We start from the raw sequence: 27,811 nt of genomic DNA on the forward strand, positions 1-27,811 counted from the left end.
CCTGAGCCCCGGTGCCCACACAGGGCAGAACCCCAAGCCTGGAGCCCTGAACCCCCCCAACCCCACAGCTGAAGCCCCAGCCTCCCCACCCCCACATGGGGCCTGAAGTCCAGAGCCCTAAAACCCCTCCTGCCACTAGGCTCTGGAGTTTTTATAGCATGTTGTGGGATGGGGTAGGGATCTCAGAAAGAAAAAGGTTGAGAACCCCCGACCTAGGTGAAATCCCAACACAGCTTTTGAGTAGGTTAACTTTTTTAAAGTTCCATTACTCCCTCTTGTGGCATTCATGAGTATTTTGCAGTCAGCGTATCTTGGGAAGCAAGCAGCACTATATTGCGATAGCAGACTGCAGCTGGTCACTACCATCCAGCAAAAGAGCTTGTTTTCTAATCTTAAAATGCAGTGGAGAGGCTGAGGAGTGAATTAAAATGTAGCACTTTATCCAAAGAGTTCTGATCAATGATATTAAGTTCTAGATAGTTCTGTGGCTACCTTAGGGTGCAGTCTTCATGGCTGTTAATTATTTACAGTGACAAGGCGGATGAGGCAATATCTTTTATTGGACCAACTTCTGTAGGTGAAAGAGACAGCCTTTTTGAGCTTACACAGAGCCTGTTCTTCAGGTCTCAAACATTCTCAGTGCCCAGATGTGAAGAAGAACTCCGTGTAGCTCAAAAGCTTGCCCCCTCACCAACAGAAGTTGGTCCAATGAAAGATATTACCTCACCCACCTTCTCTCTCTAACAGCCTGGGACCAACATGGCTACAACACTGTTTAGTTAGTGTAGCAGTGCTGAAAGTTTGCAAGATCAATGTCTGACTCAAACATTTGAAAATTAATTCTCTCCTCCACACCTGCATTTCCTATAAAATAAACACTGCCTTGACTGCTCAGGACTTAGTCAGCTGCTAAAATAATGGTAAAACCAAAGAAGAGATGTTTGCTTAATCTAACCGTGTTAGGGAATGTAGTCAGCAATCCATCCCATTGCTAAGTCCTGCCTTAAGCAAGCTGAGTGGTAAGGCTGTGCAGCACAAGCTGTGTTTCTTGACCCAGTGTCCCAAAGACTTCAGTTTGTGTAACTATACCTGAGTCCTGTCTCTTTTCTATTGCCAAGCAGGGCTGCCCAGAGGATTCCGGGGGCCTGGGGGCCCGTGCCTGCGGAGGGTCCGCTGGTCCCACGGCTCTGGTGGAGCATCCGCAGGCACGCTTGCAGGAGGTCCACCGGAGCAGCGGGATCAGCGGATCCTCCGCAGCCATGCCTGCGGGAGGTCCACCGGAGCAGTGGGACCGGCAAGCGGCAGGGCGCCCCCTGTGCGGTGAAATGTCTAGAGCCGGTCCCGGTTCGGCGGATGAGGGCCCTTCCGTTCTGGGACCCGCCGCTTAAGTGCCCCGAAGACCCGCGGCGGGGGGCCCCCCGCCTGCAAATTACCGCCGAAGCGGGACCCGCTGCCGAAGTGCAGCCCGCTCTTCGGCGGCAATTCGGTGGCGGGGGGCCCCCGCCGTGGGTCTTCAGGGCACTTCGGCGGCGGGTCCCTGAACGGAAGGGCCCCCTGCCACCGAATTACCACCGAAGACCGGGTTGCACTTCGGCAGCAGGTCCCGCTTCGGCGGTAATGCGATGGCGGGGGGTCCTTCCACCCCAGAGCGGAAGGACTCCCCTGCCAGCGAAGACAGGAGTGGAAGAAGCTCCGGGGCCCGGCCCCGCAAGAGTTTTCTGGGGCCCCCGAGCGAGTGAAGGACCCCGCTCCAGGGGCCCCAAAAAACTCTCATGGGGGCCCCCTGCGGAGCCCGGGGCAAATTGCCCCTCTTGCTACCCCCCCCCCCCCTCAGCGGCCCTGTTGCCAGGGCACCACAGTGGACGTTATTGAGAGTGCTGACTTTGTTAGAGTTAGAGAGGCTTGCTTTGTTAAAATAGCCAGTAGAGGTTATGAACCCTGTTTTGAAATTGGTGACTCTTTATGAAGTGTTTTAGAAAAGATCAAGTGGCCTATGCCTAATGAGAACATTTCAGCTTTGGCTCTGCTATCTTTATGTGCAAGTTCTTTCTTAGGCAAGTCTTGCATTGATTCCAGTGGGCCTTTAGCCCAAGAAAGAGCTGCACAACCAAGTCCTTCGTGTTTCCTAAATTCTGATCCTTACGCTGCTCAAATGAGCTATAAGCAAGATTATGAATGGGGTTTTCTGAAGGGACTCAGTCGTGGTCTAACTCTGGTTGTGGTCAAATGCCCACTGACTCTGCTGGAGCAGACCTGGGCCAACAGGGAGTGCTTTTGAAAATCCCACCCACGAAGTGTCTGAGTGAGAGAACAAGCAGAGAAGTTTCCCGTGCTAGAACTAGAATAGAATGTGAATTCACTTTCCACTGAACATCCTCCAAACAGCAGTGGTCTTACAGCAGTCACCGCGTGAGCACTTGGTAACTAGCTTCAGCTCAGCACTTGCAAGGACAGGGAATACTATGATCATCTGTATTTAATGAAAAGTGGTACATCTTTAATGGCTGACATTGTATGGTGGATCTGGGATAGACCCAGAAAGCCAAATTTTGCCTTTAGTTACACCTGTGCAACCCCACTGAAGTCAATGAAATGTGGGGCAGGATTTGACCCTGGTCTTTCACACAGTACCCACAGACATCTGCCATCACCCACTTATTTTTCTATGTGTTAGCAACACTATTGCACAAAATAACAGCCAAATAAGGGAAAGTGTTTGTTACTGAAATGAATAATTTAAAGCACCTATGTCCCACCGCCAACCCCTAACTTATCCCAACAACACTCAGAGCTCTATACGATAGCCGCATTGTGGTACTGGCCAAGGACTGGAAGGAAGCCTCTTTCTAGCTTTCCAATGTCACACTTTAACCTTTCATTACTTGGGATTAATGTATTATGCCTGCAATTTAGCCATTTGGACGGACGAGTTTTGTTGGACTCCTCCCTTTGACTTTCCCACCTACAAAACCAGACCGTTCCTGTCTCCTCTTTCCTGGGTGCCCTCTCTGATGGCTCCTATGCTGCAGTCAGCTTCATTTCCTCTTCCCCACTCCTCGCTGCACATGTTCCTTACTGCATGCAAAAATAATTTTTCCTCTCCTGGGTGCAAACCCCCAGATGGATTCTGCTTTTGAGTGTTCTCAGATGCTGGGCAATGAAAGTGTCTCCTGTTACGAAGATCACCCTGCAAGATCTGTTGAGGAGGGTTCTTCTGGCTGTTAGGTGACAACGAGACCCACCAGGCAGGGCCTTGTCTTCCCTGTGGCACAGAATGCTCCCCATTCACCCCAGAAACAAGAGACAGGACCCCAATTTAGGAAAGCACAATAGCATCACTTAATTTGAAGCATGTTATTAAGTCCCATTGACTTTAGCGATACTTAAGCAAATGCTTACTTGAATGAGGGCCCAGGGATAGAAATCATATGGCAGTTCATGGCCCTACCACTCAACTCCCTGAGCCAAACTTTCTTTGATATCAGGCATGGCAAATTAACAACCACTCCGCCCAATTGAGACCAGCCTCTGGCTCAGAGTTAGTGAAGCAGCAGACAAGAGCAAATCACAACAGGCTGAGGACAGTCACAACAAGGACAAATGAATATTAGTTGCTGCCTCAACAATGACATGATTTCCCAAAGGACAAGCTGAGACAGTTAAGAAGCCAGATCATTTTTCAGTACCTAGAAGATAGTTGGGATTGTGTGGGGCTCTTAGCTTCAAGACTCTTCACTGATGGATTTCTATGGCAATGGAATGAAATAAGACATGAATTGAGCACATGTTATGTAGATAGCATGCTTATAGTCAAGACTGTGCCACTATTCTAGAGAGTAACCTGTGCAGCTCACCTAGAGAGTAATGAAGATACAGGCTTTTCAACAGAATTGCTTCTTTCCCATGGCTTCTTCCCAGGGTCTATAAAGTAAGAATGAAGAATTACTATTAGTTCTGTTTTTTTCCCCCTTGCACAGTAAAAACATGAAACTGTTTTTCTTATATATTTATTTATTCAGCTGGGATAGATGCTTTACAGAGATGTATCCACGGGAGCAGATAGGCTAGCAATAAAGAATATTAATGACTGCTGCTTTTGACTGGGAAAGTATTAGTAAAAATCTATGCAGAGGAGGGGCAATGAAATTCAATCCCCTTAAGCTAGTGCCAACCAGTTAAGTGATGTTTAACCTCATACTAAAAAGATGTGGAGTTCCGAGTTTTGCTTTTTTAATACAAAAATCACTCAAATAGTAAAAGAAGAAATATGGAATAAATACTATGAGTATAATTTTAATTCAATTACAATATTTTCATTTAGTTTTTCTAGACTTTTGTTTACATTTAAAAGGGCCTCTTCTCTTAATTGCGACAACTGTTTAATCAAAACGACAGACATGCAGATCTCCAGCTGGGGACCATGGGCCACTAGTGGTCTCTGGACCCTCGCTGGTGGTCTGCAGTATGAAGCATGAGGGTACAAGGGAGCTGGGTCTACAAGAGGCTCTCATGTTTACAAAGTGATCTATAGAACAAAAAAAAAGGTAGAGAATCCCTCTGATAAACCCAATTAAGTAGATTCTGCTGTGTGTGTCTAATATGAATAAAAATGCTATTTACATTTTATAATGTTTAGTTCAAATGTCAATGGGACAACAGAATTGTAATGTATTTGGATATCTCCGAAGGGATGGCAGCATTACAGCGATGCAAATCACCATGGAGGATTTCATATGGTTCAAGTTACAAAATGCCAAACCCACTGTATATTTTTACAAAACACTCAGCCAAAAATACCCAATTTTTCCTGCCTTGGCATATCTAGGAGGAGTATATAACCTTCTTTCGTGAAGTACCTTACTATGAGCCCAATCTTTCTGATTCACGTAGACCATATGTGAGCAGCCCCACTGAAGTCAATGAGATACAACTTGTGCGTGTAAGGATTTGCAGGAACACGAGCCCTCCGAAATACAATTCTTAAGAGTATTACTCAGTTCAAGAGCTTAGAAAGCCCTAAAATCCTACAGCTCATCCGTATGCACCCTTTCAATCTGATCCTTCCTCATTGTCACAACAACAAGCAAGCAAACAATGCCTTCTATGTTCAAAAGTGATGCTGGTCTGAGAGTCCCAAAGGACTGACTAAGGCCTGGTCTACACTAGGAAATTAGATCACTATAACTATGTTGCCCAAAGCGTGTGTGGAAAATTCACATCCCTGAGCAACACAGTTAAACCGATCTAACCCCAGTCTAGACAGCACTATGTTGATGGGAGAATTCTCCTGTCAACCTAGCTACTGCCTCCCAGGGAGGTGGAGTAACTATGTGGACGGGAGAAGTCCTCCTGTTGGCGTAGGAAGCATTGTCACGGAAGTGCTACAGCAGCAGAGCTGCCGCTGCTATGTTTTAAATGTAGATAAGCCCTAAGTGCTCATTTTATTGGAAGGGTTTCCTTGTAAGGCTTACAAGGCCCAGGACCGTCACCAGGTTGTGTCTGTGTGACTTGTAGATGATCTGTTATTTAATCTCTGGTTCTCAACTTCATCACTGAAAACCATGTTAAGGGCCCAATTCTGTTAGATGCTGAGCCTCTCTAACTTCCTTTGTTTGGCATGGCACCTTGTGGGATCAGGCCCACTGTGATTAGCAATTGCATTAAGGGCCAGATCATCAGCTGGTATAAATCAGTGCAGCTCCCCTTAACTCCCATAACAGAAGCGTATGTAGATACAAGCCAACGGGAGATTTGACCATTAGGAACCAAGGTCCGTATCCCCAAATGTATTTAGGGGCCTAACTCTCATTGATTTCAATGTGAGAGAGAATCTGGGTCCAAACAAGTAGATTCACTGTTCTGTCATTATGCTGATCAGAGAAGAAAATTAACATTCACCCTTTATTGCTCAAGAGAGATTTTAAAACAAAAACTATTTGTAGACATTCTGTTAGTAAATCCCCCTTACTCAGAGCTAAGACAATGAACCCAGATTCCAATGGTAAAATGTTTCACCGGATTAAGGAGAAGATGAAGAGTGCTAATAATTAGATTTAATACCTGAAGAATTCTGCTGCTGGCTAGGGCCTCGTGTGACTGGTGAAGGCGAGGTGCTAGCATCTTCCTAGAAACGAAAAATAAGATATTTCCTCAATTTCGACTCAACGTTTTTCAAGTGAACAGTCATTTATGGATGTGATGGACTGTGCTCTCTGTTTATCCACAGTACAGGCAATGTCAGTGCAAGCTTCTTGCCCATGTGCCTCAACCCTGATGTGAGGGGACCACCTCAAAAGGTGAGATGGTAGGTCACTTCCAAATCCATTTAAATTCTGGTCGCTCCACTAAAACTGGCAAGGGGGAACATTCGGATGCATGGTGTTTTCTTCTTCTTTTAATGGGAACACTTTTCTACTAGGAACTCACCTGAAGTCCACCAACTCAGGTCACTGAACAGAGGACAAACGGTAACGTCCCATCCCTACCTACCAAGTAGGGCTGGACTCATGCTCGTGACTGAAAAGTGTTGGCTGCCGTTGCCCATTCTTTGAGCTAACCAATTCCCAAGTTCAGAAACTGACTGTACTGCTGGAAAAATACAGGCCCAGATTCTGGTCTGTTATCCCCATATAATTCCACTGATTTCAGCTGGATTGCACAGGAGTAAGTGACAACAGGATTTAGACCAATCTCTTCACTATGATGGTAGTAGCAGTTTCAGTTTATTTAGCTATCTTAACTAGGACATTAAACATTTCTTCCTAGAAATTGGGCTGACGTCATTGGGGTTTACATAAGGGTAACAAAGAGCAGAATCCAGACTAATGTATTTGACCTGTAAATATTATTTAAGAGCTTTCTGTGACAAAGCACTAAACACGTCAGCTAAAATGAAAAAGCAGTCAGTTAGTTTGAATGGCTGCTGGCTTTGCATTAGGCTTGATAGAAGGTACCAAAACAACAATAAAGGCATTGCAAAGTTTCAGTGGGTGAATTCCAGAATCATCACACTAAGGAAGGCCTGTTAAAATGTGACTAAATTAAAGCTCTGAGTGGAATATGAGCTAATGGCAAAGCAAACGGCAAAGCAGATTGTAGCATTTAACAGCTGAGGGAGAGCAGCGTTTGGGTAACTGTGCCTTTCATTTTTAGATAAATGATTCAAACCCAGGCTTCAGGAAAACATGTGAGCTGAGTAGATGGCCATAGAGGCAGCTGCAGCCCTGCTCACCTAGCTAGGGGTTACACACAATGGCAGCCTTCATACTCACGGAGTGCAAGCACCCTCAGCACTGTGGTTGCAGCAAGCTTCTCCAAATGGGGTGGGAAGCCCTGGGGCCATGCCCCGAAGAGGAGAGGGAAGCAGGTGGTGCTTTGTTTTTGAGGCTGATGCTCTCTGAAGCTGTAGCGGAGGTGTGCCTGAGGCATGATGCCTCTGGACTTTCCTGCATGGGCAGTGAGCCTCCACAGCATGGGGCTCTGCCTTAAAGACACTACAAGGCCATAAGCCAATAGCGACAGCGCCAATGGGCCCAGTCGCCTCAGCAGAAAGGCAAAGGACTGCATGGGAGTGGTGACTGCACTACTCCTGTCCTCCTAGACACGCTGCCTCTAGGGGATGTCTACACTGCAATCAGAGAGGTGACTGCAGCATAGGCAGAAATACCAGCTAGCTTTGATCTCTCTAACTGAAATGACAATGGCAGCGAACCCACAGCAGCTTGGGTTGTACAAGCCTGCCTGGGACCCTGGGTATGTACTCAAACTGTTAGTCCATGCTGCCATGGTTTTGCTGCTATTCTCATTTGAGCTACCTAGATCAAAGCTAGCTCAGGTATTTCTATACATGATGAAGTCACCTCTGATTGAAGTGCAGACATACCCTAGGTATGGAGATCGGTGGGAAAGCTCTCCTAGGCTGTAACTGTTCTGTGGATAAACAAAGGACTTCAGTCTACTGGCTGATAATGCAGCTCCTTTCACCAGCACCAAGTTGACTTTAAAATGCAATCAAAACCGAAGCCCTCATTTAATCTTTTAGAGAACAACAAACATCCAGCACACGGACAGAACAGTTCAAACAAAAACGCACTGAAACTACTAGGCCCTACATGAGTCCAAATTTCATGTTGTTTGAGCTACCAAACTGAAACAAGTGGATGCTTGATGGTATAGAATGCATTTACAAAGATACGTTAAAGCTTTTCAACAGCTCAGTGGCTAAAGTACTGTCCCCCTCTCCATTAAAAACCTGCTTCAAGTGTAATCTGTCATCTGCAGTGAGCTGATTTTTGCTTTAGCGAAGGGTTAAGTAATCTACTTTCCAAAGCCATCGTGTATGATGGATGACACAGGCTAGTTCAGCTGATGTCTGCTGCCCAGGGATGCAACGAGCTTGAACTAAAATGTGTGGAACAGATTTGAGATGAGATGCTAATAGGATTTACCACACAAAGGGCTTTTCCTTTTGGGTGGCACAAATATTCCTGAGGGATAAATGAGGGGAAACCTCTTCAACCTTAAAAACACCACTGTGAGCATAGTGCAAAGAGGCAACCACTGATGTGGTTTAGGCAATATCTAGTCTGTGAATAAATAAGAAGGGATTCTTGTTTCTAGGTACACTGGAGCAGCTGAATTTAGCTTGGGTTTGGTTGAATGTATGAACATTTGCTAGTCATTTTATTGTGTGTGCAGTGGGCAAGTATTGTGCTTCCAGCCTTTAATAGATTGCAACTTATCGGCTAGTTTGGGAGACCCCTTTTTGCTTCATAGACACACAATACTGGTGAACGTTTCACTTACGTTTTGGCTTTCCTCTTCCTTTTTGTCAGCTGGCTTGTCTGACTGTGATGCTGCTTTCCTCCTTTGCACAGGGGTAAAAAAGTAGGACAAAGTCAACCCTTTAGAAATGCTTTTCCTGCACAAGGCTTCAATCGTCAAGACTGATTTGTGCCTTGGTGAAGATTATCTTTTATTGCTGTGGAATTTCTCTAGCAGAAGACTGAAAATGTTGGCTGCACAGAATTTGACCAATGGTTAAGAATCCAAACTAGGCCTCTATGAAGCAGGATCTTCAGGCAGGGGATCAATATTTTGAGTCAAAGTTCCATACAGAAGTACAGGGCTGTACAGTATAAAGTAACAGGGCTAAGGAAAATAGACATGGCATTGAGCAACTAAGAGGCAATTTCTTGCAAAGTGTAGGGCTGCTTCTATAATAAAAAAACTGACACATAGGCTACTAAGTTGGGTGTTCTAATACTGGGCCAGATTATTTCCCCCCTAAAATCCATATGCCGAGCGGACTCTCCATGTACAGAACTCACTCGTTTTGCTGCCCCCACCCTGACCCAGAGAGCGCAATCTGTAGGCCTGAGGATCTGCACGTGGGCATGGAGATGTGGGGCTGGGAGAAATGCACATTAACCCCTCCACACACACAGGACCGGCGCTAGGGGTTTGAGAGCCCTAGGCGCATGGCAATTTCACCACCCTGCGCGCTGGTCCCGTGGCTCCGATGGAGCTGCCGCAGTGGTGCCTGCGGACGGTCGGCTGCTCTGCGACTCTGGTGGAGCTGCCACAGTCGTGCCTGCGGGAGGTCCACTGGAGCCGCGCGAGCAGCTGACCGTCCACAGGCACGACTGCGGAAGCTCGACCGGAGCCGTGGACCAGCGGACCCTCCGCAGGCACCACTGCGGCAGCTCCACTGGAGCCGCCTGCCGCCCCCTTCAGCAAAACGGTGCCCACCAATTATTCTGGCGCCCTAGGCGATTGCCTAGGCTGCCTAAATGGTAGCGCCGGCCCTGCATGCACACACACTCCCCACTAGCCTCGAAGGGCACCCACAGAGCAGATAGTGCAGCCTGGGGACATGTTTACATTTCTGATGTGCCAGAATCTCCACTGAGTGTGGACTCCAAGGTAGCAGGGGGTAAGGGAAAGCTCTGGCTGCCTGAAAGCCAGGAGGGAGCCAGTGCCAATACTTAGTCCTGGGCTTTCACATGGATCCTAGGAGATTCTGAATGCCTGAAAGCCAATCCAAAGACTGTAGAACTGCTAAGCCCTCAGGTTCACGGTACCTGTAGCGTTCAGGGGGGTTAGAGAAAGTTAAATGAAGAATACTTGAGCTGAGACCACGATTCTGTATTCCTTTGTCAGCCTGAGAGGGGTTAAAGCATCGCTCTCTGCGTGGCTCAACAGGTAAACAGGTTACAAACCACTGTGATTTATAAGCAGGCTTGGAAGAATTCGATTTTTATCGGTAAATGTGGGTAAACATCAATTTCAATGTACACATAAAGCACTGAAAACATATGTCCACGCAGAATCATCTAAATGTACAGATAACAAAGTAAAGCAAAGGAAGAAAAATGCTGCTTGGGAAGTTATTAGAGGTTAATTTAAGGCTATTTACTTTGTATATTTTGACAAGTGATGATGACAACTTGTGATTTAAGAGTTATAAAGCTTAAACTTTTTGAATCTCAACGTCTGTTGTCACTAAATAATTATTGTCTGCTCTCCACCCCCTGCATTATTTTGCACAACTGCAAAAACTGAAATCAATGAACATGTAAAACAATGCTTAAAAGCAAACACTGATATTATCTATTAAAATTATAAATAAAAACAAAATTGAATTCTGCCAAGCCTATTTATACAGGAGCAATCCTGTCCTGGCAGAGGGATGGGACAGTGGCCTAATATGTCACTTCAGTCTATCTTTGTTCCTATGGGGGGGCATGGCACAACTTAAGCATAGAGGGCTAGGAAAGTGGGAGAAGAAGGTTCTGGAAGGCTTGTGACCCGTCTCCTGCTCTTGCCCTCAGGACATAGACTAGCACTTACATAGCTGGACTCTGCCAAGGGCCTGGAAGTGAGGGAGCCATGGCCCTTCCTCCTGGCTAGTAGTGTCAGCACAAGAGGAATTCTGGCTGAACTAGCCACAGTGTCTCTGGGAGTTCTTGCTATTTAGGAGTTCACCAGCTCTCTCTCTCTAGAGAGGCTTACAAACCACAATGCAGCTCAGAGGAAAGCAAGTATTGTTCAGTTTCTACTCTCTCTTTTTTTTTTAGTATACTAGCCACAATGATAATGTGATTCCTGAGGAATGGGAGCATGCACATTCGATTCTCAAGCTCTGCTGAATGTCTAAAAGCACTAGAGAAAACATAACACATTTCTATCCTCGGCAAAACTCAGCACCCAGGTCGGGGGAAGTGTGGATTGTTGGCAGTTTTCATTTATTCATCAGCATAATTCCTTGCTCTTACATAGTGCTTTACATTTCCAAAGTGCTGTGCAACCACCATCTAATTAATCCTAACAAAAACACCCACTCTACTGTTCATACCGTTTTTTATAACAGTTTAGCTCTATTGTCATGAATGGAGTCACTCCTGATTTGCACCAGCGTAACTGAAAGCAAACTCAGGCCCACTGCCTCTTCAAAGAAAAATTTACACACTATGAATTGACAGTCTCGGTGCATCTGGGATCCTCCTTTTCCCTCGTTCTTTACTCCTCACCTCCTTTTACAAGTGTTCACCCTTTTCACTGGGGCACAAACTTCATGACTGCCCTGTTATATGGCCAACAGTAGTGAGCCCAAGATGTCTTCCAGTGCAACTCAGTTTAATGGAATGTTGCAGTGTTCTTGTAGCCCTGTTGGTCCCACAACATTAGAGAGACAAGGCGAGTTATTCACTCTCACAGAAAACATCATAAAAGACAAAAATGCCATGCTACCTGTGTGTGAACACTTTTCACAAAGTGATCACTCCGCATCTGATCTCTCAGGCCTCATCCTCAAAGAAAACCTGAAAATCACTTTGCTAGACACTAAAACTTCTGGATTTAATAAAGACACTGGATTTATGGTTTATCACAATAACCCATAACTCACTTTTTGTCCTATGACTGCAGAGGTGTTAGCTGTCCACTTCACACTGAATGGTCTCTTACAATATGTGTTAACTACTTATGCTAAACAATCTATTCCACCCTGTTTAGCTGTTGCAATTAAACACCAGTGGCTGGCTCATGTCAGCTGACTTGTGGCTCAGCCTTCGGAGGCGGGCTATTAAACTGCTGTGTAGACATCCAGGCTCAGGCAGGATCCCAGAGCCTGGACTCCAGCCCAAGCCCGGACATCCACACTGCAGTTTTACAGTTGTGTGATCCCAAGTCCTGTGGCATGGGCCAGCTCGGGTGTTTAACTGCAGTGTAGACAGACCCAAAGAGCACCTTTCCCAGACCCAAAAAAGAGCTCTCAATACATTTGAAAGCTTCTCTCTTTCACCAACAGAATTGGGGTCAATAAAAGATATAACCTCACCCATCCTGCCTCTTTGATGGACTGTGTGAGCTCTATGGGAGGGCTGTATTGTGTGAACGCTACCTGGCAGCTGTAGGAAAATCTACTTCATCTGGGGCATAGGGCCCTCAGCCAGAAAGATTCAGGGATGTTTGATTTCCTGCTTTAGATTATTAGGTGTGATGCAGCTCCACGCGCCACATGGACCTTGGCTGTGATGACTGTAATCCATCAAATACTCCTCCACCTGCAGAAGCCACTTCATTAGATTTTTCTTCCACTAAACTGGCAGCATTTTTATTTAGTTTCTGACTTGGAGGCCAGCAATGTCCACTCCACAGAAGGAAAATAAAACCCCTCAAAACCAAATTCCAACCCCCTCAGCAACTGAACTGGAAAGATCTGTGAAGGGATTTCCCTTCTTTCTGTTGGCAGAAAGAGCCTCACAGATTTCAAAAACAGAGGTGGTCCATGTAAATCCTGAAAAAGCATGAAACTAAGATCTACCGTGATGTGTGACTGGTGCGTATGTGTATTGGAGGTGGGGGACAGGATCAAGGAAGTGTTTATATAGTTTTAGTAGCATTAATAAATTTACTGTATTTGATATCTGCAGGGAATTAACATAGGCGCTGACTCCATGGGTGCTCCAGGGCTTAAGCACCCACTGAAAAAGAATAGGGGGTGCTCAGCACCTGCAGGGACAGATTAATCTTTTGTGGGCCCTGACCCCTGCTCCGAAGCCCCGCCCCCTTTGGCCTCTTCTTCCCCGGAAAGACCCACCCACACTCAACCCCGCTCACCACTCGCATGGGGACGAGCGGAGTGGGGAAAGCAGCAGAAAGCAGCACCCACTGGCAAAAACGAAAGTCAGCGCCTGGGGAAATGACAATTCCAGTGGTCAGAGGTCTTGGATCTTCTAGATCCTTCTGCGGACCAATGCCAAGAAAAGCACTGCGAGGGTGATGGGCTCATGTTAGATTTAAATTCTAGTATCTTGCAGAAAAATTAATGAGGATAGAAACGATAGTGGTTTGTGAGACAGCACTTCATTCCGCTTTGTTTCCACTTCAGTTTTGAAATGATTATAGCAGCTAGTCACTAAGTCTAGAAAGCAATGTTTTATATCACCTGAAACCCAGCTTCTCAGATACTGTGCCTACCCTGGATACATTCCATCCTTAGCATGCAGACCTATGCTGAAAAATGGGGATTCTGTTGATCTCTCCATGACTTTTTCTTTTTTAAACTGAACTCACACAATACAAAAGATTTTTTTCTGACTGCCAGCCCTGCTAACACAACCTGCCATACAGGAGTCAAGTTCTCCTTGCACTTTGTACATCATCACCAGTAACAAAGTTCTGCAGGTCACAGGAAGTCCTCACTCACACCTGTGTAACTGCACTTTGTTCAGACGACATTCTCAGCGGACACCTGTGCAGTCTTACTGCCTTCAATGGCTTCGCACAGGTGGAATTTAGTAAACAATGCTTCTGACGACTCCCACGGGGGAACAGAACCTGCGGCTCACTCAGTCTCAGCTGTGTTGGTTGTGCAGTGCTAACAGGAGCAAAATGTAGGGAAAGCTTATTTTTGTCACTGGAGTGAGCACAAATGACTCTGCATACACCAAAGGTCCAGACCTGTTGGCGAAAATAGACGCCACATTTAATTAGCCACTTTCTTAGATTAGAGCCACACATTAAAGATGTACATTTTGGGAGGCTTAATACTTCCAAGCATAAGAGAGGGAGTCTTTCCTTAATATCTGGAGTCTGTCTAGCCATCTGTTCTGGTTATTTATACAGCGCTAGTCACTGGGCCAGATTACGTCTAATAGAACAGTTTTACTCTTCATTCTTTATTTACACCAGCACAAAGTGAGATCAGAATTTGACCCACTGAATCCGGTGAATAACTATTCGAATTCAAATAAACCAGAGATAATTGTATATTTGGCATTTTATATTATTAATAACCAGTTTTACAGGACTGTACATTTACATGATGCTTTACAATTGCTTGTCTTGTGTGTGTAGAATGCTCGTTGAAACCAATAGGAGCTGGAGAGCTGAATGGGCTAACTGAATAAGAAACATTTTCTGCCCCAGAGAACATTATTTAGCCATTTCAAATGTTTGCTTTGTAATAGTGGATATGTTCCTATTTATTCTTCTCCTCCTCTTCCTGCATTTTTACTCTTTCCTTGTTTGCACTATGTAAAACAATAAAAAAATCCTTTAAGACAAACTCAAAAGCCTCTCTGACACTTGGCTGATAAAATGAACATTACAATGGAAGGGAGAGAGGGGGAGAAAAAGCAAAGAAGAGAATCAGAATGATGTGATTTTTAAAGGTGTGATATCTTATGTCCTGCCAAGGAATAGAAACACTTGCGTGGACTTGCCCAAACATATTTAGGACCAGTAACATTTCATTGGCACATATAATCAGTAAAAATATTTGTCAGTGCCAGGTACTATGTTGTTAATAACGGCCAAAGGATAATTCAAAGGTGTAAAGTAGTAGAGAGAATTTTTTAAATTTGTAAAGGATATAATGTTATGAGGGAATTATTTATTGTACAGGTTTTAAGACAGGTGCAACCTATGGCGGGAGAGGATTCTGAGGAAAGGGAAAAGGGAGGGGAAAAAAGAATAAACACAATTAAAATTAAAAATGTAGGCTCTAGTCCTGTAATTGGATCCATGCAGGAGTACCCTTGCACCGATGTGGATCTGACTGCAGGTGAGGCCCATAGAGAATATCCTGCTGGCAGTTACCCCAAACTAACCCTCTGACTTGCATAGGATTGTAGAGGAGTAACTGAGGGCAGAATTTGCTTATGTTTTGGAAGACTTCTGGGTGAGATGTGATTTGCTGGTTAAACTGGCTTGCACACAGAACTGGGCATCTACTTCCACTCAATCTTGTCTATGTTCTCTATGCAACAGGCAGTACAATTTGATTTCCAGCAGCATAGAGAAGCTGCAGTGACACCAAAAAGTCAGATGAATGCATCCTGTACTGCAGTACTACCCAGTAAATACTCCTATGTCATTGCTAATAACAAACGTTAATCCCCTGCATGGCATTGATTTTGGAAAGTTATTCTTTGGGAATCCAGTGAGCATGACACACATGTGCTATGGTGGGACTTATCTGCTTTCAATCTTGTGTAGACTCATCAAGGAATCAGCTTAACCTGGCATCGTAGCTGACTTGCTGTATTTGCTGGGTAAGACGTACAGTGGCCTTTTATTTCACTACCTCAAAGGCTACCAATATGCAATCTTGTTATTGCAGTTTTGGATACTTTTTTGGTCCATTGTACTTGATATATCCCACAATAATGATCTTCTTGGGGCTCTGTTAAAGCTCATTCCTTTAGAACACAGCAGCTTTGATGTAGATTGTAAACCAGCAAAGAGAGAGAGAAAAATCAGTAACTTCTAAAGCTCTCTCCTCCACAGAATCTGCAGGAACAGCTGGAACAGCTCAAGCTGGCTTGACACCAGGGCTGGCAACACTTATGCTTTTACTATGTCAAAAAAAAAATGGGGTCCAGGGTCCTGTGTAGCACCTACACAAGAACAGCAGTGTGGCAGGCTGTTAACCTGATCTCTTGAACTTCCACAATAGTATATCCCACGCAGAGTTTTGCCAGTTTCAAAGAGGCCTTGGAGCTACCTGATTGCTAGTAGCTACCGAAAGCATATTGTTCCACAGTCTGCTGGTGCACTTGTTCTAGAGTTTACTTTAGGACGAAGTACAAACCTTTTTGCCAGTAATTTATTCATTTCTTCCATTAGTCCTCCTCCTCCTCCTCCACTACTTGTTCGATTGGCATCACTCTTAGAGGCCCCACTGGGGCTGGAGCCTCCTGAACCATCTTCTGGCTTAAGACACAAATCGACATTGCAAGTCACCAGAGGAATTTATTGCAAGCACCTGCTCTTTCTGACTAGCTTAGATAATCACTAGGAGCAAAGCACCATGATTGCAGCTTGCAGTCAGAGGCAGAAAGCACAATGGGTCAGAATGGAAGCAAATGTAATTCAGGTCAAACCCAGTGGCTAATTCACATATTAGGATTGGGAAACCCACTGTGGATTTAGTAAATACCTGAGCAAATGATGAAAATGACAACAAAATGATACTGAATTTCTGGTGAGATTATGCAACCCTTACTCCTCTCAGTGAGCACCTACTCACACACGGGCTGCACAATCAAGCCTTTATTTGATAAGTCTAGAGTAGTTTTAACTACTGATCATCATGGTTGACAGCATAATACTAATGAGTGTTCTACAGGATACATTGGAGAGAAACCAATTATGTCTTAGTGATATGAGAAATCGATGCAGGCACCTGCTAGTTAATCTTCACTGCGCAGTGAGGATCAAGTGTGAATTACTGTAAGAACAAGTCAGAAAAAAAAAATCTACTGGAAAATTTTCTCCTGAAAATTAGAAACTCAAACATAGAAATCTGCTTTAAGGACTGTTTCTAATGGACAAGTGGCCACTTTAAAGGCCTAGCCACATTGCACGTGCAGCTCAGCAAAAGGCAAGCGCAAACAGTCATAAATAGCCACTGAATGTGCACCAGCAGGAATTGTGTATATAATTAGGTATGCAACTATGCACCTAACTTATTTAAAAATTTGACTCTCGGAGTGAAATCCTGGCTCCACTGAAGTCAATGGGAGTTTTGCCATTGAATTCAATAGGCCAGGATTTCACCCTACAGATTTCCAGCCAGGGGTGAAAGTAAGGTGAGGTGGGCCTGTACGGTGTACCAGTAAAAAATGGCCACCGGTACGGGCCTGTACAGCTGATTTTAAGTCGCTGCCCCTTTTGTGCCCCCCGTTGGCGGCCCTGCCGTGTCCCTGCTGGGGGGGGGAGGGGAGGCAAAATGAGCAGCTGCCCTGGAGCCAGCGATTTAAAAGGGCCCAGGCTGCCACTGCTGGCGCCCCGGGCCCTTTACACTTCTGCTGGAGTCCTGGACAGCGCGGGTCAGGCAGCGCAGATGAGCTGGCTGGGGGATGCTGACCCCCAACCCCGTCCCCTCTGCCCGAGGCCCCACCCCTTCCGGGGGAGCGGGAAGGAGCCGGCCCCGGCCCCATACCAGTAAGCGTTGAATTTTGCTTTCACCTGTTTCCAGCACAAATCTTCCTTTCAATAACAGCCTGTACAAGCAACTGATTTTTCACGGTCCAGGGAATGGTCACTTAAAACACATTTCATTGGGCTTTGTAACAAATTCCGAGTATCCATGAAATAGATTAGCAGAAGGTTAAATAAAACTAGGTCAAGCATTCCTCATTCTCCAGTGAAGGCCAGACTGTGTGAAAACCCCAGTGCCACAATCCTTACCCGTTGTACTCTCCTGAGTTTGGCACCAGCCAGAGCTGCTGCTAGTCCTGACATCGACCCATCGTCAGTGCTTCCCCCGTGTCCTCCACCTGCCGGCAGTGGAGGTGGGGGAGGTGGTGCTGCTCCTGAAGGCGGAGGAGGTACTGGCGGGGGTGGCGGAGGTGGGGGCCCACTGGACGAAGCAGGGATTGTGGCAGCAGTGGAAGGATGACCAGGTGGAAGGACAGGACCTGCAAAATACAGAAGTTTAAATAAAAATAAAGAACATTCTACCCCATCTCACATACAACCTGTTCTCATGTCATTGACAGTTGGGTGAATGAAGGTCTAATGACATACAATCAGAAGAATGATACTTGATGAGTATGTCAATGGTACAATATCTGCTTTTTAGTTATCATCAGCACCTGTGTCCTTATGCAAAATCCCTATAACATGTAACCACCACCTATTCCTTCCTCTGGTCAGGCTATTGTTCTATCTCAACACAGAGATTTCTGGTTTATGGTTGGAATCTCTCTTCTTCATTTAAACTTTTCAGATGCAGATAAATAAATGTCATCAACTAACTCTGTCAACGCCCACTTTTCAAATAAAATCCTGGGCTTTTGCTATACATTTTCAAACAACTTCCATTTAATGAAATTTGTGTGGCTAAATCCTATGTCAGCCTTTGAAAATTAAGGGGCACGTGTTCAATTTTACCAACCGCGTAGCAGCGTCCTTCAATGGACGGATTAGAATAGGTTAATGCCTCTGGTATATTTCTCCTATTTATAATGGGACAACAGAATGAGTATTCCATCAAAGGTATGTTACCCAGAATTACTCCATCTCATCAAAGGCTTCTGTTGCTATTCAGTTACAAAATCAATTGTGCAACAAACATTAATTTGAGAGAGGGTTTTTTAATTGGTTTAGAGGTAAAATTTGGAATGATAGTCAGACAATATGGCCTGATTTTCTATCTATTGAGCTTTGTTTTTTTTAATAACGTCACCCATTATTGTGGTCAGAGATAACTTCTAACGTTATTGGCACAACATTACTCCTGCTAATAACCACGCTCACAATGCTGCTCCTGCAATGAACTGTGGGTGTTATTAGCAGCACATCAGTTATTTCCCTACCTATTTGGGCCCATAAATGAGATAGCTGGCAATTCACTGAGAACACAGTGAATTATAGGTGCAAATCTACACCCACAAAATTAGAAGCCAGGCTCAGGCCTGGCTGAAAAATAATTTAGATTATAAATTGATCTCACTCAAAAATAATGGGCAAGATATTCCAGTTTACACCAACGAAGTAAGTATGTTGAAGAAAATGGATATATAGTGACCTACACCACTTGAGGGTCTGACCCAACAGAAGCAGTTGAAATATCTGGAGCAGGAAATTTGTCAGTGGAAGAAATATACAAATGTTTCCTAAGTTCTCTAGGCACATCCATTTAAACACAGTATGGTTATACAGAAAGATGGGTCCAACTTGCAAAACCTGATCTGGATTTTGAACAGGCACAACACAGAGCTGCTCTAATCCAGGCATGTTACCAATACAGGCATATGCAAAATATAGATCCACACGCAGGGCTAGTCTACACTAGAAAGGGTTGGCTGGTTCAGCTGTCCTGGCAAACCCTTCTAGTTTAGATGCAACTTATATGGCTGAAAGAGTGCTTTTGCAGGTCTAGCTTATACTAGTTCCCCAAATGAAACAAGCCACACTGGCAAGATCACTTTTTCTGCATCTATACTAGGCCTTTCATTAGTAGAAAAAACGTTAAAAATATTACGCCCTTAACTGTCATTACTACACTTTCAAAAGTTTCGAGAGCAGATCTGGCCTCAGACTTTAAAAACATTCTCTCCCCAAAGATTGGAGCATTTAGATATGAGGTTTTGTGTCAAATCCACCACAAGTTATAGCACTAACCTTCCATACTTTTTCCCTACTTGTCTGAATTATCTGGTGCAGTAGTATTAGTCTTTGATTACTCAAGAGTTTTTCCCACATATTGTCCTGGGGGAGAGCAAACTGGGCTTTATGAACAATCAGGTCAAATCTAAAGCTCTTTTAATGGTTATAACTAATTCAAAACAAGTACTTACTCAAGTGGGAAATGGTTGATGAAGTCATGAAAGGAGGGGTCTTCTTGGACAAATTCACCTCAGATACAGCAGCATAAGCGGGAGGTAATGAAACAAAGTATGACATGGCCTGGTACAATTGCTTTGGAGGATGAGGTGAAGGTTGGGAGGACTGAAAAGAAGCCTTGATAAAGGAACCAGCAGGGCTGGTTATAACTGGTAGCTGAGAGATGGGTACAGTTTCTAAGTATGAGAAGAAAGACCCATCCATGCTTTTTACCTGGGTTCTAGAGGAATTTAAAGGAATTTCTGTGGCTAGAGGTTCTTCGGGTTGGCCATTCAGGCCTATCTGAGGTACATTTGCAGAGGCTTCTTGGACTGTTATATTTGTAGATCCCCTGATTCTGCCATTCTGGACAGGAATCACAGGAAGGACCTCTGGAATATGCGGCTGCAGGACAAAACCCTTCTGCACGGGGGATGTAGTTGTTACAGGAGAAGAGGAAGATTGAAGAGAGTGTGAAAGAGAGGAACGTCTAACAAGCTGGTGAGGTGCGAATGGAAAATGGGAAGGAGGCTCAGGCGGTGGGGACAAAGAGATCTGTTTGATGCTGTGTGTTACAGTCCTGTGGTTTGGCCACATTGGAGAGGAGAAGGAACACAGGGAGGGCGAGAGCTCAGAGGCAGAATGTCTGTGACGAAGCTGTGGGAATCCTCTGGCTCTGTTAGAGGATTTGAAAGAGGTTTTACTACTGGACTCGGGGATGGCAGATGCTGAAGAGATAACGTTGGCATAAGATGGCGGTGGCGGGGCAGCACCAGTGGAAGTAGCAGCACTGTAGTTACTGTAGTCAGGAGGAGGAGACTGGCAGTGGGAGGGGGAAGAAGACACTTTTATCTGAAGGGTAGAAACTAAAAGAACAGAAAAGAAAAGTGAAAAGAATAAAATGGGCATACAGCAAGGAATGAAAACAAGGCAGAGTGGTTAGGAGACAAGGAATTAAAAAGTAAATGAAAGCAGAAAATAATAAATAAAAAAGGATGGTGCAGTCACAATTTTAGTAATGTCCAGATGACCGCAGCAATCGAGAACTGTTCCTTCCTTTAGTTCAAAGCAGTGACACATACAGCATAGGCTAGAGTTTTTGCTTTGATGTTTGTAAAGTTTCTTCTAACCCCACAAACCATCTTGAATCAGAATTACACACATTACCTTTGTTCCAAGGACAGCGGCAAGTGACACTTTGAACATAAAGACAGGCACACAGGTTGTGTACAGCACAGAGATGCCTCCATACATGCAACAGGGTGCTCAGCTGGAAACTTCACTACCTCACAGATCACGCTTAGGTAAAGGTTCCTCATGGAAGCAGAGTCAAGAGTTTCATTTTTTTTAACTGACACAAAATGGCACACAGTTGTGTGCACCCAAATTAGGAGTTCAAATCCACCAAGCATTAATCTGTATGACTGCCACAGGTGACATTTTCTGTGGACACAACTGAGCTGCTTTTAAATTAAAAAAAAAAAAAGCTGAACAAAAACCTAATCTTACCCCCCAGATTCACACAAAATTCTGGCTTCGTTTGCACATATTTTTTCACAGAATCAAAAGCCAGATTTAGCAGCCAGAAACTTCTCTTCCCACCACACCACTTATCAGATTGCTAATATACTAGAAAATATTTGCGATCCGCTCCGTAAATACTTTCTCACTAAACTTACACAAGCCTTTCACCTTATTACCCCAACTAATAAACTCTTACAGTCAGATTCTCTTCTGTACACCTTGTGGAAAGCTGGAAGAGCCAGGCACAGACAGCTGATCTCTGGGTAGGGGGATCCTATAGCACCCCAGAGCCAGTAGAGTGATTCCTATGCCACCCACTCTCCCTGTGGCCGTGTAGAAAGTGTGGCTAGGCCTTTTCTGCACCCCAGCAACACCACCCTCTTGGCACTGTGGAAAACAGCATAATTTAGAGCAGCCTTTACACTGCTCAGTCTTAGGCCGATCTCATAGCTAGCATGGGACTGGAAGAGCACAAAGCTTTGCTTAAATTCATCTTTACATGTCCCATCTGAGTTGCGTTGTGAGCTCTGAAGTTTGGACCTTAAACTTCAGTCAAATCTGTGGAAAAAATGCAGCCATGTTCCAATTTATTAGTTTAAGTCTCTAACTGAAAATGCTTTGAAATCCCATAATGATTATAGCTATATTTAGCAGGCCAGTTATTTCTGTAGTAACACATGACAACCACCAACAACTAGAGGAGACAGGAAGGGAGAGGAACATGTTCGCATTGCTCACAGATACATTGCATTGCATTGTTTGATACATGCCTGTGGTAGAGGTTCTTCTTTCCAGAGATTCCTGGCGCTGTTGCTGCTGCTGCTCCATCACTTGCCTAAAACAATGGTTTTTAAAACAGTCCGGTTTTATTTTTTACTCTTTTTAGAAAATGTTCTATAAACTGAGATGGGCCCAAGCCCTAGAGTTTGCATCTGGGGAGCATTAATCAGCCCACTATAGAAATAAGGGCTAGACCGAAAGGGCTGAGGTGAGTTCTGATCTCATTTAGTGGCATCTCTCTTGATTTAAACCAGAGAAAGCGAGATCAGAGCAAGACCCTGCACTTAGAGCATACTGCAAATACTTGCACCAGAAGCTTGTAATTTATGTGATAATACTATAATGCAGGGGTAGGCAACCTATGGCACGCACGTCGAAGGCGGCATGTGAGCTGATTTTCAGTGGCACTCACACTGCCCGGGGGGCTCTGCATTTTAATTTAATTTTAAGTGAAGCTTTTAAAACATTTTAAAAATCTTATTTAATTTACATACAACAATAGTTTAGTTATATATTATAGACTTATAGAAAGAGACCTTCTAAAAACATTAAAATGTATGACTGGCACGCGAAATCTTAAATTAGAGTGAATAAATGAAGACTCGGCACACCACTTCTGAAAGGTTGCCGACCTCTGCTATAATGAATATTCAAATGTGGAATAGCCAATGAACTTAAAGTAAGAGAATACTGCAGTGTCTCGGATCCCAATCCAGCACAGCTCTTAAGCATATTCTTAACTTGAAGCAGCTGAGTTCCACTAAAGTCAATGGGATACCTAACACATTTAAATTAAGCACATGCTTAAATATTGTGCTGATATGGGGCATAGGGAATGGCAATATACCGATAAGAATGTAAAGAAACGTGATTTGTGTTCAGTGATTGATTGTACATAGCCAGCTGCTTCACACAGCTGTATAAAACAAAATTCCTTTATCACAACCATAGAGTTTTGCAGGTGAACAAAATTCCTTTATCACAACCATAGAGTTTTGCAGAGTGCCCCCCTATTGGACACTTGGTTATCAGAATGATCATGTGATACTTTAAATACCATGAGCCAAATTTTGTCCTCAGTTACTGCTGAGGTCAAGAGGATCAATATTTCTTGATTGTCTCAATAAGCAATGACCACAAAATTACTCTGACGAGTTTTTAATAGCCTTATGATCATGAGCAAAGTGTTAATTTCAATAATTTCACATGTAAAGGTTTTCAGGATTGGGCCCTTCGTTGGGAATACATAATACAAAGCAACCTATTAGAATAGTATCAATGGTTTAACAGAGCAGTCCAAAAATATCTCCATTTTACTGAGACATGCACTTCCCTAAATTTCCCACTAGAGGTCCTCTCTTTCACACTAACAATCCTGAAGAAATATTGTTCACTATAATTGATATAATCTCTGACCTTTCTTTGGTTAATTAAAAAGCCAAACAGCTAAAACTAGAGTAACAGTTATCTATTTTAGAATCTACATGGATATGAACTATATATTTCAACAACACTTAGATGTGACTCCTTCCATAATTTGAAATTATATTTATATTATTACACACAGAAAAGAATGTTACATTTGCAAAGTCAGGCACTCAAAAGTCAAAAGCACTTAATTTGGTCCTCTTGTGTATATGCATTATGATACTGTCTATAATTATATAATCACACAATATATTTTCCACAGGACCCCCAGCTTCATTCTATGTACAATCAAAGTAACCTTAACTATAGTGGGTGCTACTAGCTCTGCCTATGCATATTAATTCATCAGTGGCAGCTTTAAATAGGTTTTCTTTGTTATATTTTATATGCATTGTATTTTAAAATGCATATATATTTGATTTACTGTGGAACTTATGATTTTTACTATATGTAACAGACATGTCCAGAAAAATTACATTAGGGCATGTACAAATAAAGTTAAATGCTTTAATTTGCATGATAGACATTCCTATATTTTAGGCTTCAATTCAAAAGCAATGGATTGGCCCATCCATAATTAGGATTATTCATTATGCAGTGATCAATCTTGTACTAGATTCACAACAGAAACTGGCATGTAACTCCTCCATATAAAGTCACAGGATGTGTGTGCGTATATATTTTACAGGGTGTATATACATGTATACACATGAAAGAGAATGGAATGGTGCAATTTTTGGAAGACCAGTAAGGGCACATGGAAATTATACTCTAAGAGCTGGAGTCCGGGCAGTGTGTTGCATGTTCCACTGCGGTCCCAGTGCTGGGCTGAAGTGAAAAATCTAGCAGAAAGTTCTCTCCCTCACTGTTCCTATGCTGGAGGGGAGCTTGGCCCAGCTGGGAACTGCAAGTCTGAATATACTCCCAAGGGAGGGACCCTGTGCAGACACTTGAATTTCAGGCTGGCCCTGGCTGTCTCTGGCCAGCTGTACCCTACATGTGTTAAGGGCTCAATCCTACAAACATTTATTTATGTGAGCAGACCTTACACACACAAATTGTCACATTTATATCAATGGAACTAAGGAAAGATTATTTATGTGAGTAAAGATTTGCAGGAGAGGGCCTTATGTACATATTAAGCGCTACTGATACAAGTATGGTACTACTCAGTATGAACAGGAGTAGCCAGATTGGGCCCTGTGACTTTAATATATGTTGTGTTTAAAACAGTCAAATAACGTCTTTTAAACAAATGTTGTTTTTCTCATCTTCATTTTCCTGCCCACATGAAAGTTTAGGATCAGATTTTCAAAACGGACACACCTATAGTTAGGCCTTTGGCTGCTCTCACCATGCTGGCATAGTCGAAGCAGGAACGCTCCCCTAGTGTAGACACACTTATAAAAGTCCATCTACTGGCACAGCCAATACTAGTTCAATAACTGCACTAGGACTTTTATCAGTATAACTATGTTGGTTAAAAAAACACATCCCATACTGACATAATTATGCTGGTAAAACTTAAGTGTAGACCAGGTCTAGGCTCCTAAATCTTTATTTAGGCACCTACATTTGTGGCTTCATTTTCAACAGTTCTGAGCACCCATCCACTCCCATTGACTTGCACCATACCTATACAATGAGCTCTTTACTGGTATAGGAATACAGCTGTACTATGCTGGCAAAGTGTGCCTAGTGTGGATGCAGCTATATCAGCAAAGCTATGCTCTGTACAGTTAAAGTAAAAACACCCCTGCAACAAACACAACAGGGTTATACCACTAAAAGTGCAGTTTTGTTTGTACAGCTGCATCTACAATAGGGATTTCTGCCAGCACAGGGATCACATACCTCTTCCCATCGCTGGCCAGCATGGCTATGCTGGCATATGTCTGCAGTGCAGACATAGCCTTCAATAAGAACAGGATTAGGCTCTTATTGTGCATGGCATATTTCATACAAAGCACTGCAGAAAACACTCATATTCCCTGCATCTCTCTGAACCACCACCAGCATACTGGTGCACATCAGGGAGTCTCCTCTATGAACTTTCTGATAGTCGAACAGTCCCAAAAATAAATCTTGACAATCTTGAAGGAAACAGTCTCTCCCTCTATCCTTTAATATTGATGTGGAAACAATTTATTAAATCTGAAGTCTTTTCTATGGGCCACATCCCCCACATGGCAAATCTATGTAAGGACCAGGCAGAATGTTGCAAGAACCAGGCAAAATTGTACTACTTGTGCTTAGTGGAGAGCAGCAATGAATCTGGCCCACTTGTTTAAAGAAATTTTTGCACCCTTCTAATTTAAAAATAACATCTTGGCAATAACCCTTTCCCTAAATTCTTAGAGTTCTGTCCTCTGCTGGTGAATATCGGGGTAGCTCCACTGACTTCAGTGCTCCAGCGTACACCAGCTGAAGATCTGACCCAATCATTCTTTGTCACCTATATTATGGCAGAATGTAACTGCAAGCCTACTTAGTGGTGTTCATTGTATGGAACAGACTGCACGCCTGCATGAGGGCTGGGGAGATGTGACAGACAGCCTTCTCCTCTTGTCCACCTGCCCATGGTCTAACTGGGGAGCACAGGCACTGCTAGCCACAGTGTCAGCCTCTACAAAATTGGTGGAATGAGGAGAAGAACACAGTCCTGACTTTTCACTCTGGTCAGCAGAGTTAGCCCAGTATGAACAGGAAGGGGGTGCTCCTGCTCCATTGTGCATTTCCTAATTCCCCAGGAGGACTTCTGGCTGAATCCGCATGTCACATCAAAAATTAGCGTTACAGTTTGGCTGTGGGTGATATATGCAACAAAATGCAACCTAAGCGTAATTTCTTTTGGATGTCAGTATGCAGACTGGCATACAGTCAGAGACAAGGCAGTATAGGAGGCAGAAAACAACAATGGCCTATAAGTCAAGATAGTCATCTAGATCAGGACTCTTATTTGGAGGCACCAGACACAAAGGGTCAAATTCATCACCAGGAACGCATACTGCCAATGGCATGGGCACGATGCAATATGATCTGCTACTGCTAAGAACTGATCCAATACAGAACCATATAAAGCTCTCTTATTAAGCTTAAGAAAAAAGCACACTAAAACGTGATGCAGATTTCTTTAAAACTGGTGTTATCTGTATCTCTGGATAGCAGTATATCTTATTCTTGCCTTTTATTTAAAAAAAATACTGGGGTTTGAGCTCTTTACTAGTTAGTAACTAAAATTCATTGTATATAAGCCAGAATCATGCCAGAATTTAGCTGTATAAAACAACTAAAAAGTTAAATATGGAAAAATGGCATCTGCTAGCAAAGGTGTCCTGCTTTCTATGCACTGATTGCACAAAAAATATAAAATCATGTTAATTCACTAAAATAGTGAACTACAAAAGTAGTTTGTACTCACCAAGTATTTTCAGAATAATGATATTCAGAGTATGAAATGATCATTACTAAGGGGGCCAAGTGCTGGTTAAAGCAGTTTGGCTAGTGATTTTTAAGTATAATAATGAGCCAGTAGAAGGTTTCTCCTTTGATGTGTGTGAATGCATGTGTATGTGTACACATAAATCCCACACACAGATGCCCCACTATTGTGGAGTCAGGAATGGTTCTGTTTGGGAATCCAGGGTGTACATGGGACAATGGGGACTCTGCCCATTGGAGATATGCAGCGTTCAATTTGTGTGCTGGAACCAGAAGATATTTCCTCATTTCAATTTTTTTTGATAAACCCTTAACAAATAAAAGAATAACTGTGGGACACTACAGAGTGCTAAGTCTGACCAATTACAGGTACAATCAACCTGAATGTGACCAAATCAGGGCCAGATTTTGCAAATGGATATACAAAAGCAGACCTCTCTGCCATGGCAGAGCCCCACGGACTACAACTGCATGATTGGGGCCATAATTAGTATAATTAAAATATAAAATCATTTGAATCTAATAATTCTTTTCAAAATTTATTTCTTACCTTCTCTGCACTTCCATTTCATCCGGAGAGGGTCCATTCTGAACCTGGCGCTGGATAGTTGGACCTATGTAAAATACAACAAATTATAATTAGCAAAGCAAATGCAGTGACAACATTGCTACCATTTCTGAAACACAGCACTGTCCACAGATTCCTTGCGCACACATACTAAGAGAGATCAGCACAAAGATTCAAGGTGCAAGTTTTCTACCCTTTATTCATTTTAACATACACTGAGTCAGGTGCTGA

General features: G+C 43.6%; 1 protein-coding gene across 4 annotated transcripts in view; it reads right to left on the bottom strand.

Moving 5' to 3' along the window:
• The window catches only part of EVL (Enah/Vasp-like), a 222,810-nt gene that overhangs the window by 3,621 nt on the left and 191,378 nt on the right, over positions 1–27,811 (bottom strand). For 3 of the 4 annotated variants that reach the window (XM_030558771.1, XM_030558769.1, XM_030558770.1), the window contains exons 4-11: positions 27,563–27,626; positions 22,134–22,198; positions 17,701–17,930; positions 16,100–16,221; positions 8,806–8,866; positions 6,061–6,124; positions 3,855–3,921; positions 3,687–3,746 (exon numbers count right to left, since the gene is read on the bottom strand). In XM_030558771.1, the coding sequence (XP_030414631.1) occupies positions 3,687–3,746; positions 3,855–3,921; positions 6,061–6,124; positions 8,806–8,866; positions 16,100–16,221; positions 17,701–17,930; positions 22,134–22,198; positions 27,563–27,626 (733 nt within the window). The remainder of the gene's footprint in view (positions 1–3,686; positions 3,747–3,854; positions 3,922–6,060; positions 6,125–8,805; positions 8,867–16,099; positions 16,222–17,700; positions 17,931–22,133; positions 22,199–27,562; positions 27,627–27,811) is intronic. The other variant, XM_030558772.1, reaches the window with a different exon arrangement.

This window comes from Gopherus evgoodei, chromosome 4 (genome assembly GCF_007399415.2).
Source record: "Gopherus evgoodei ecotype Sinaloan lineage chromosome 4, rGopEvg1_v1.p, whole genome shotgun sequence".
In the NCBI taxonomy this organism is placed as follows: Eukaryota; Metazoa; Chordata; order Testudines; family Testudinidae; genus Gopherus; species Gopherus evgoodei.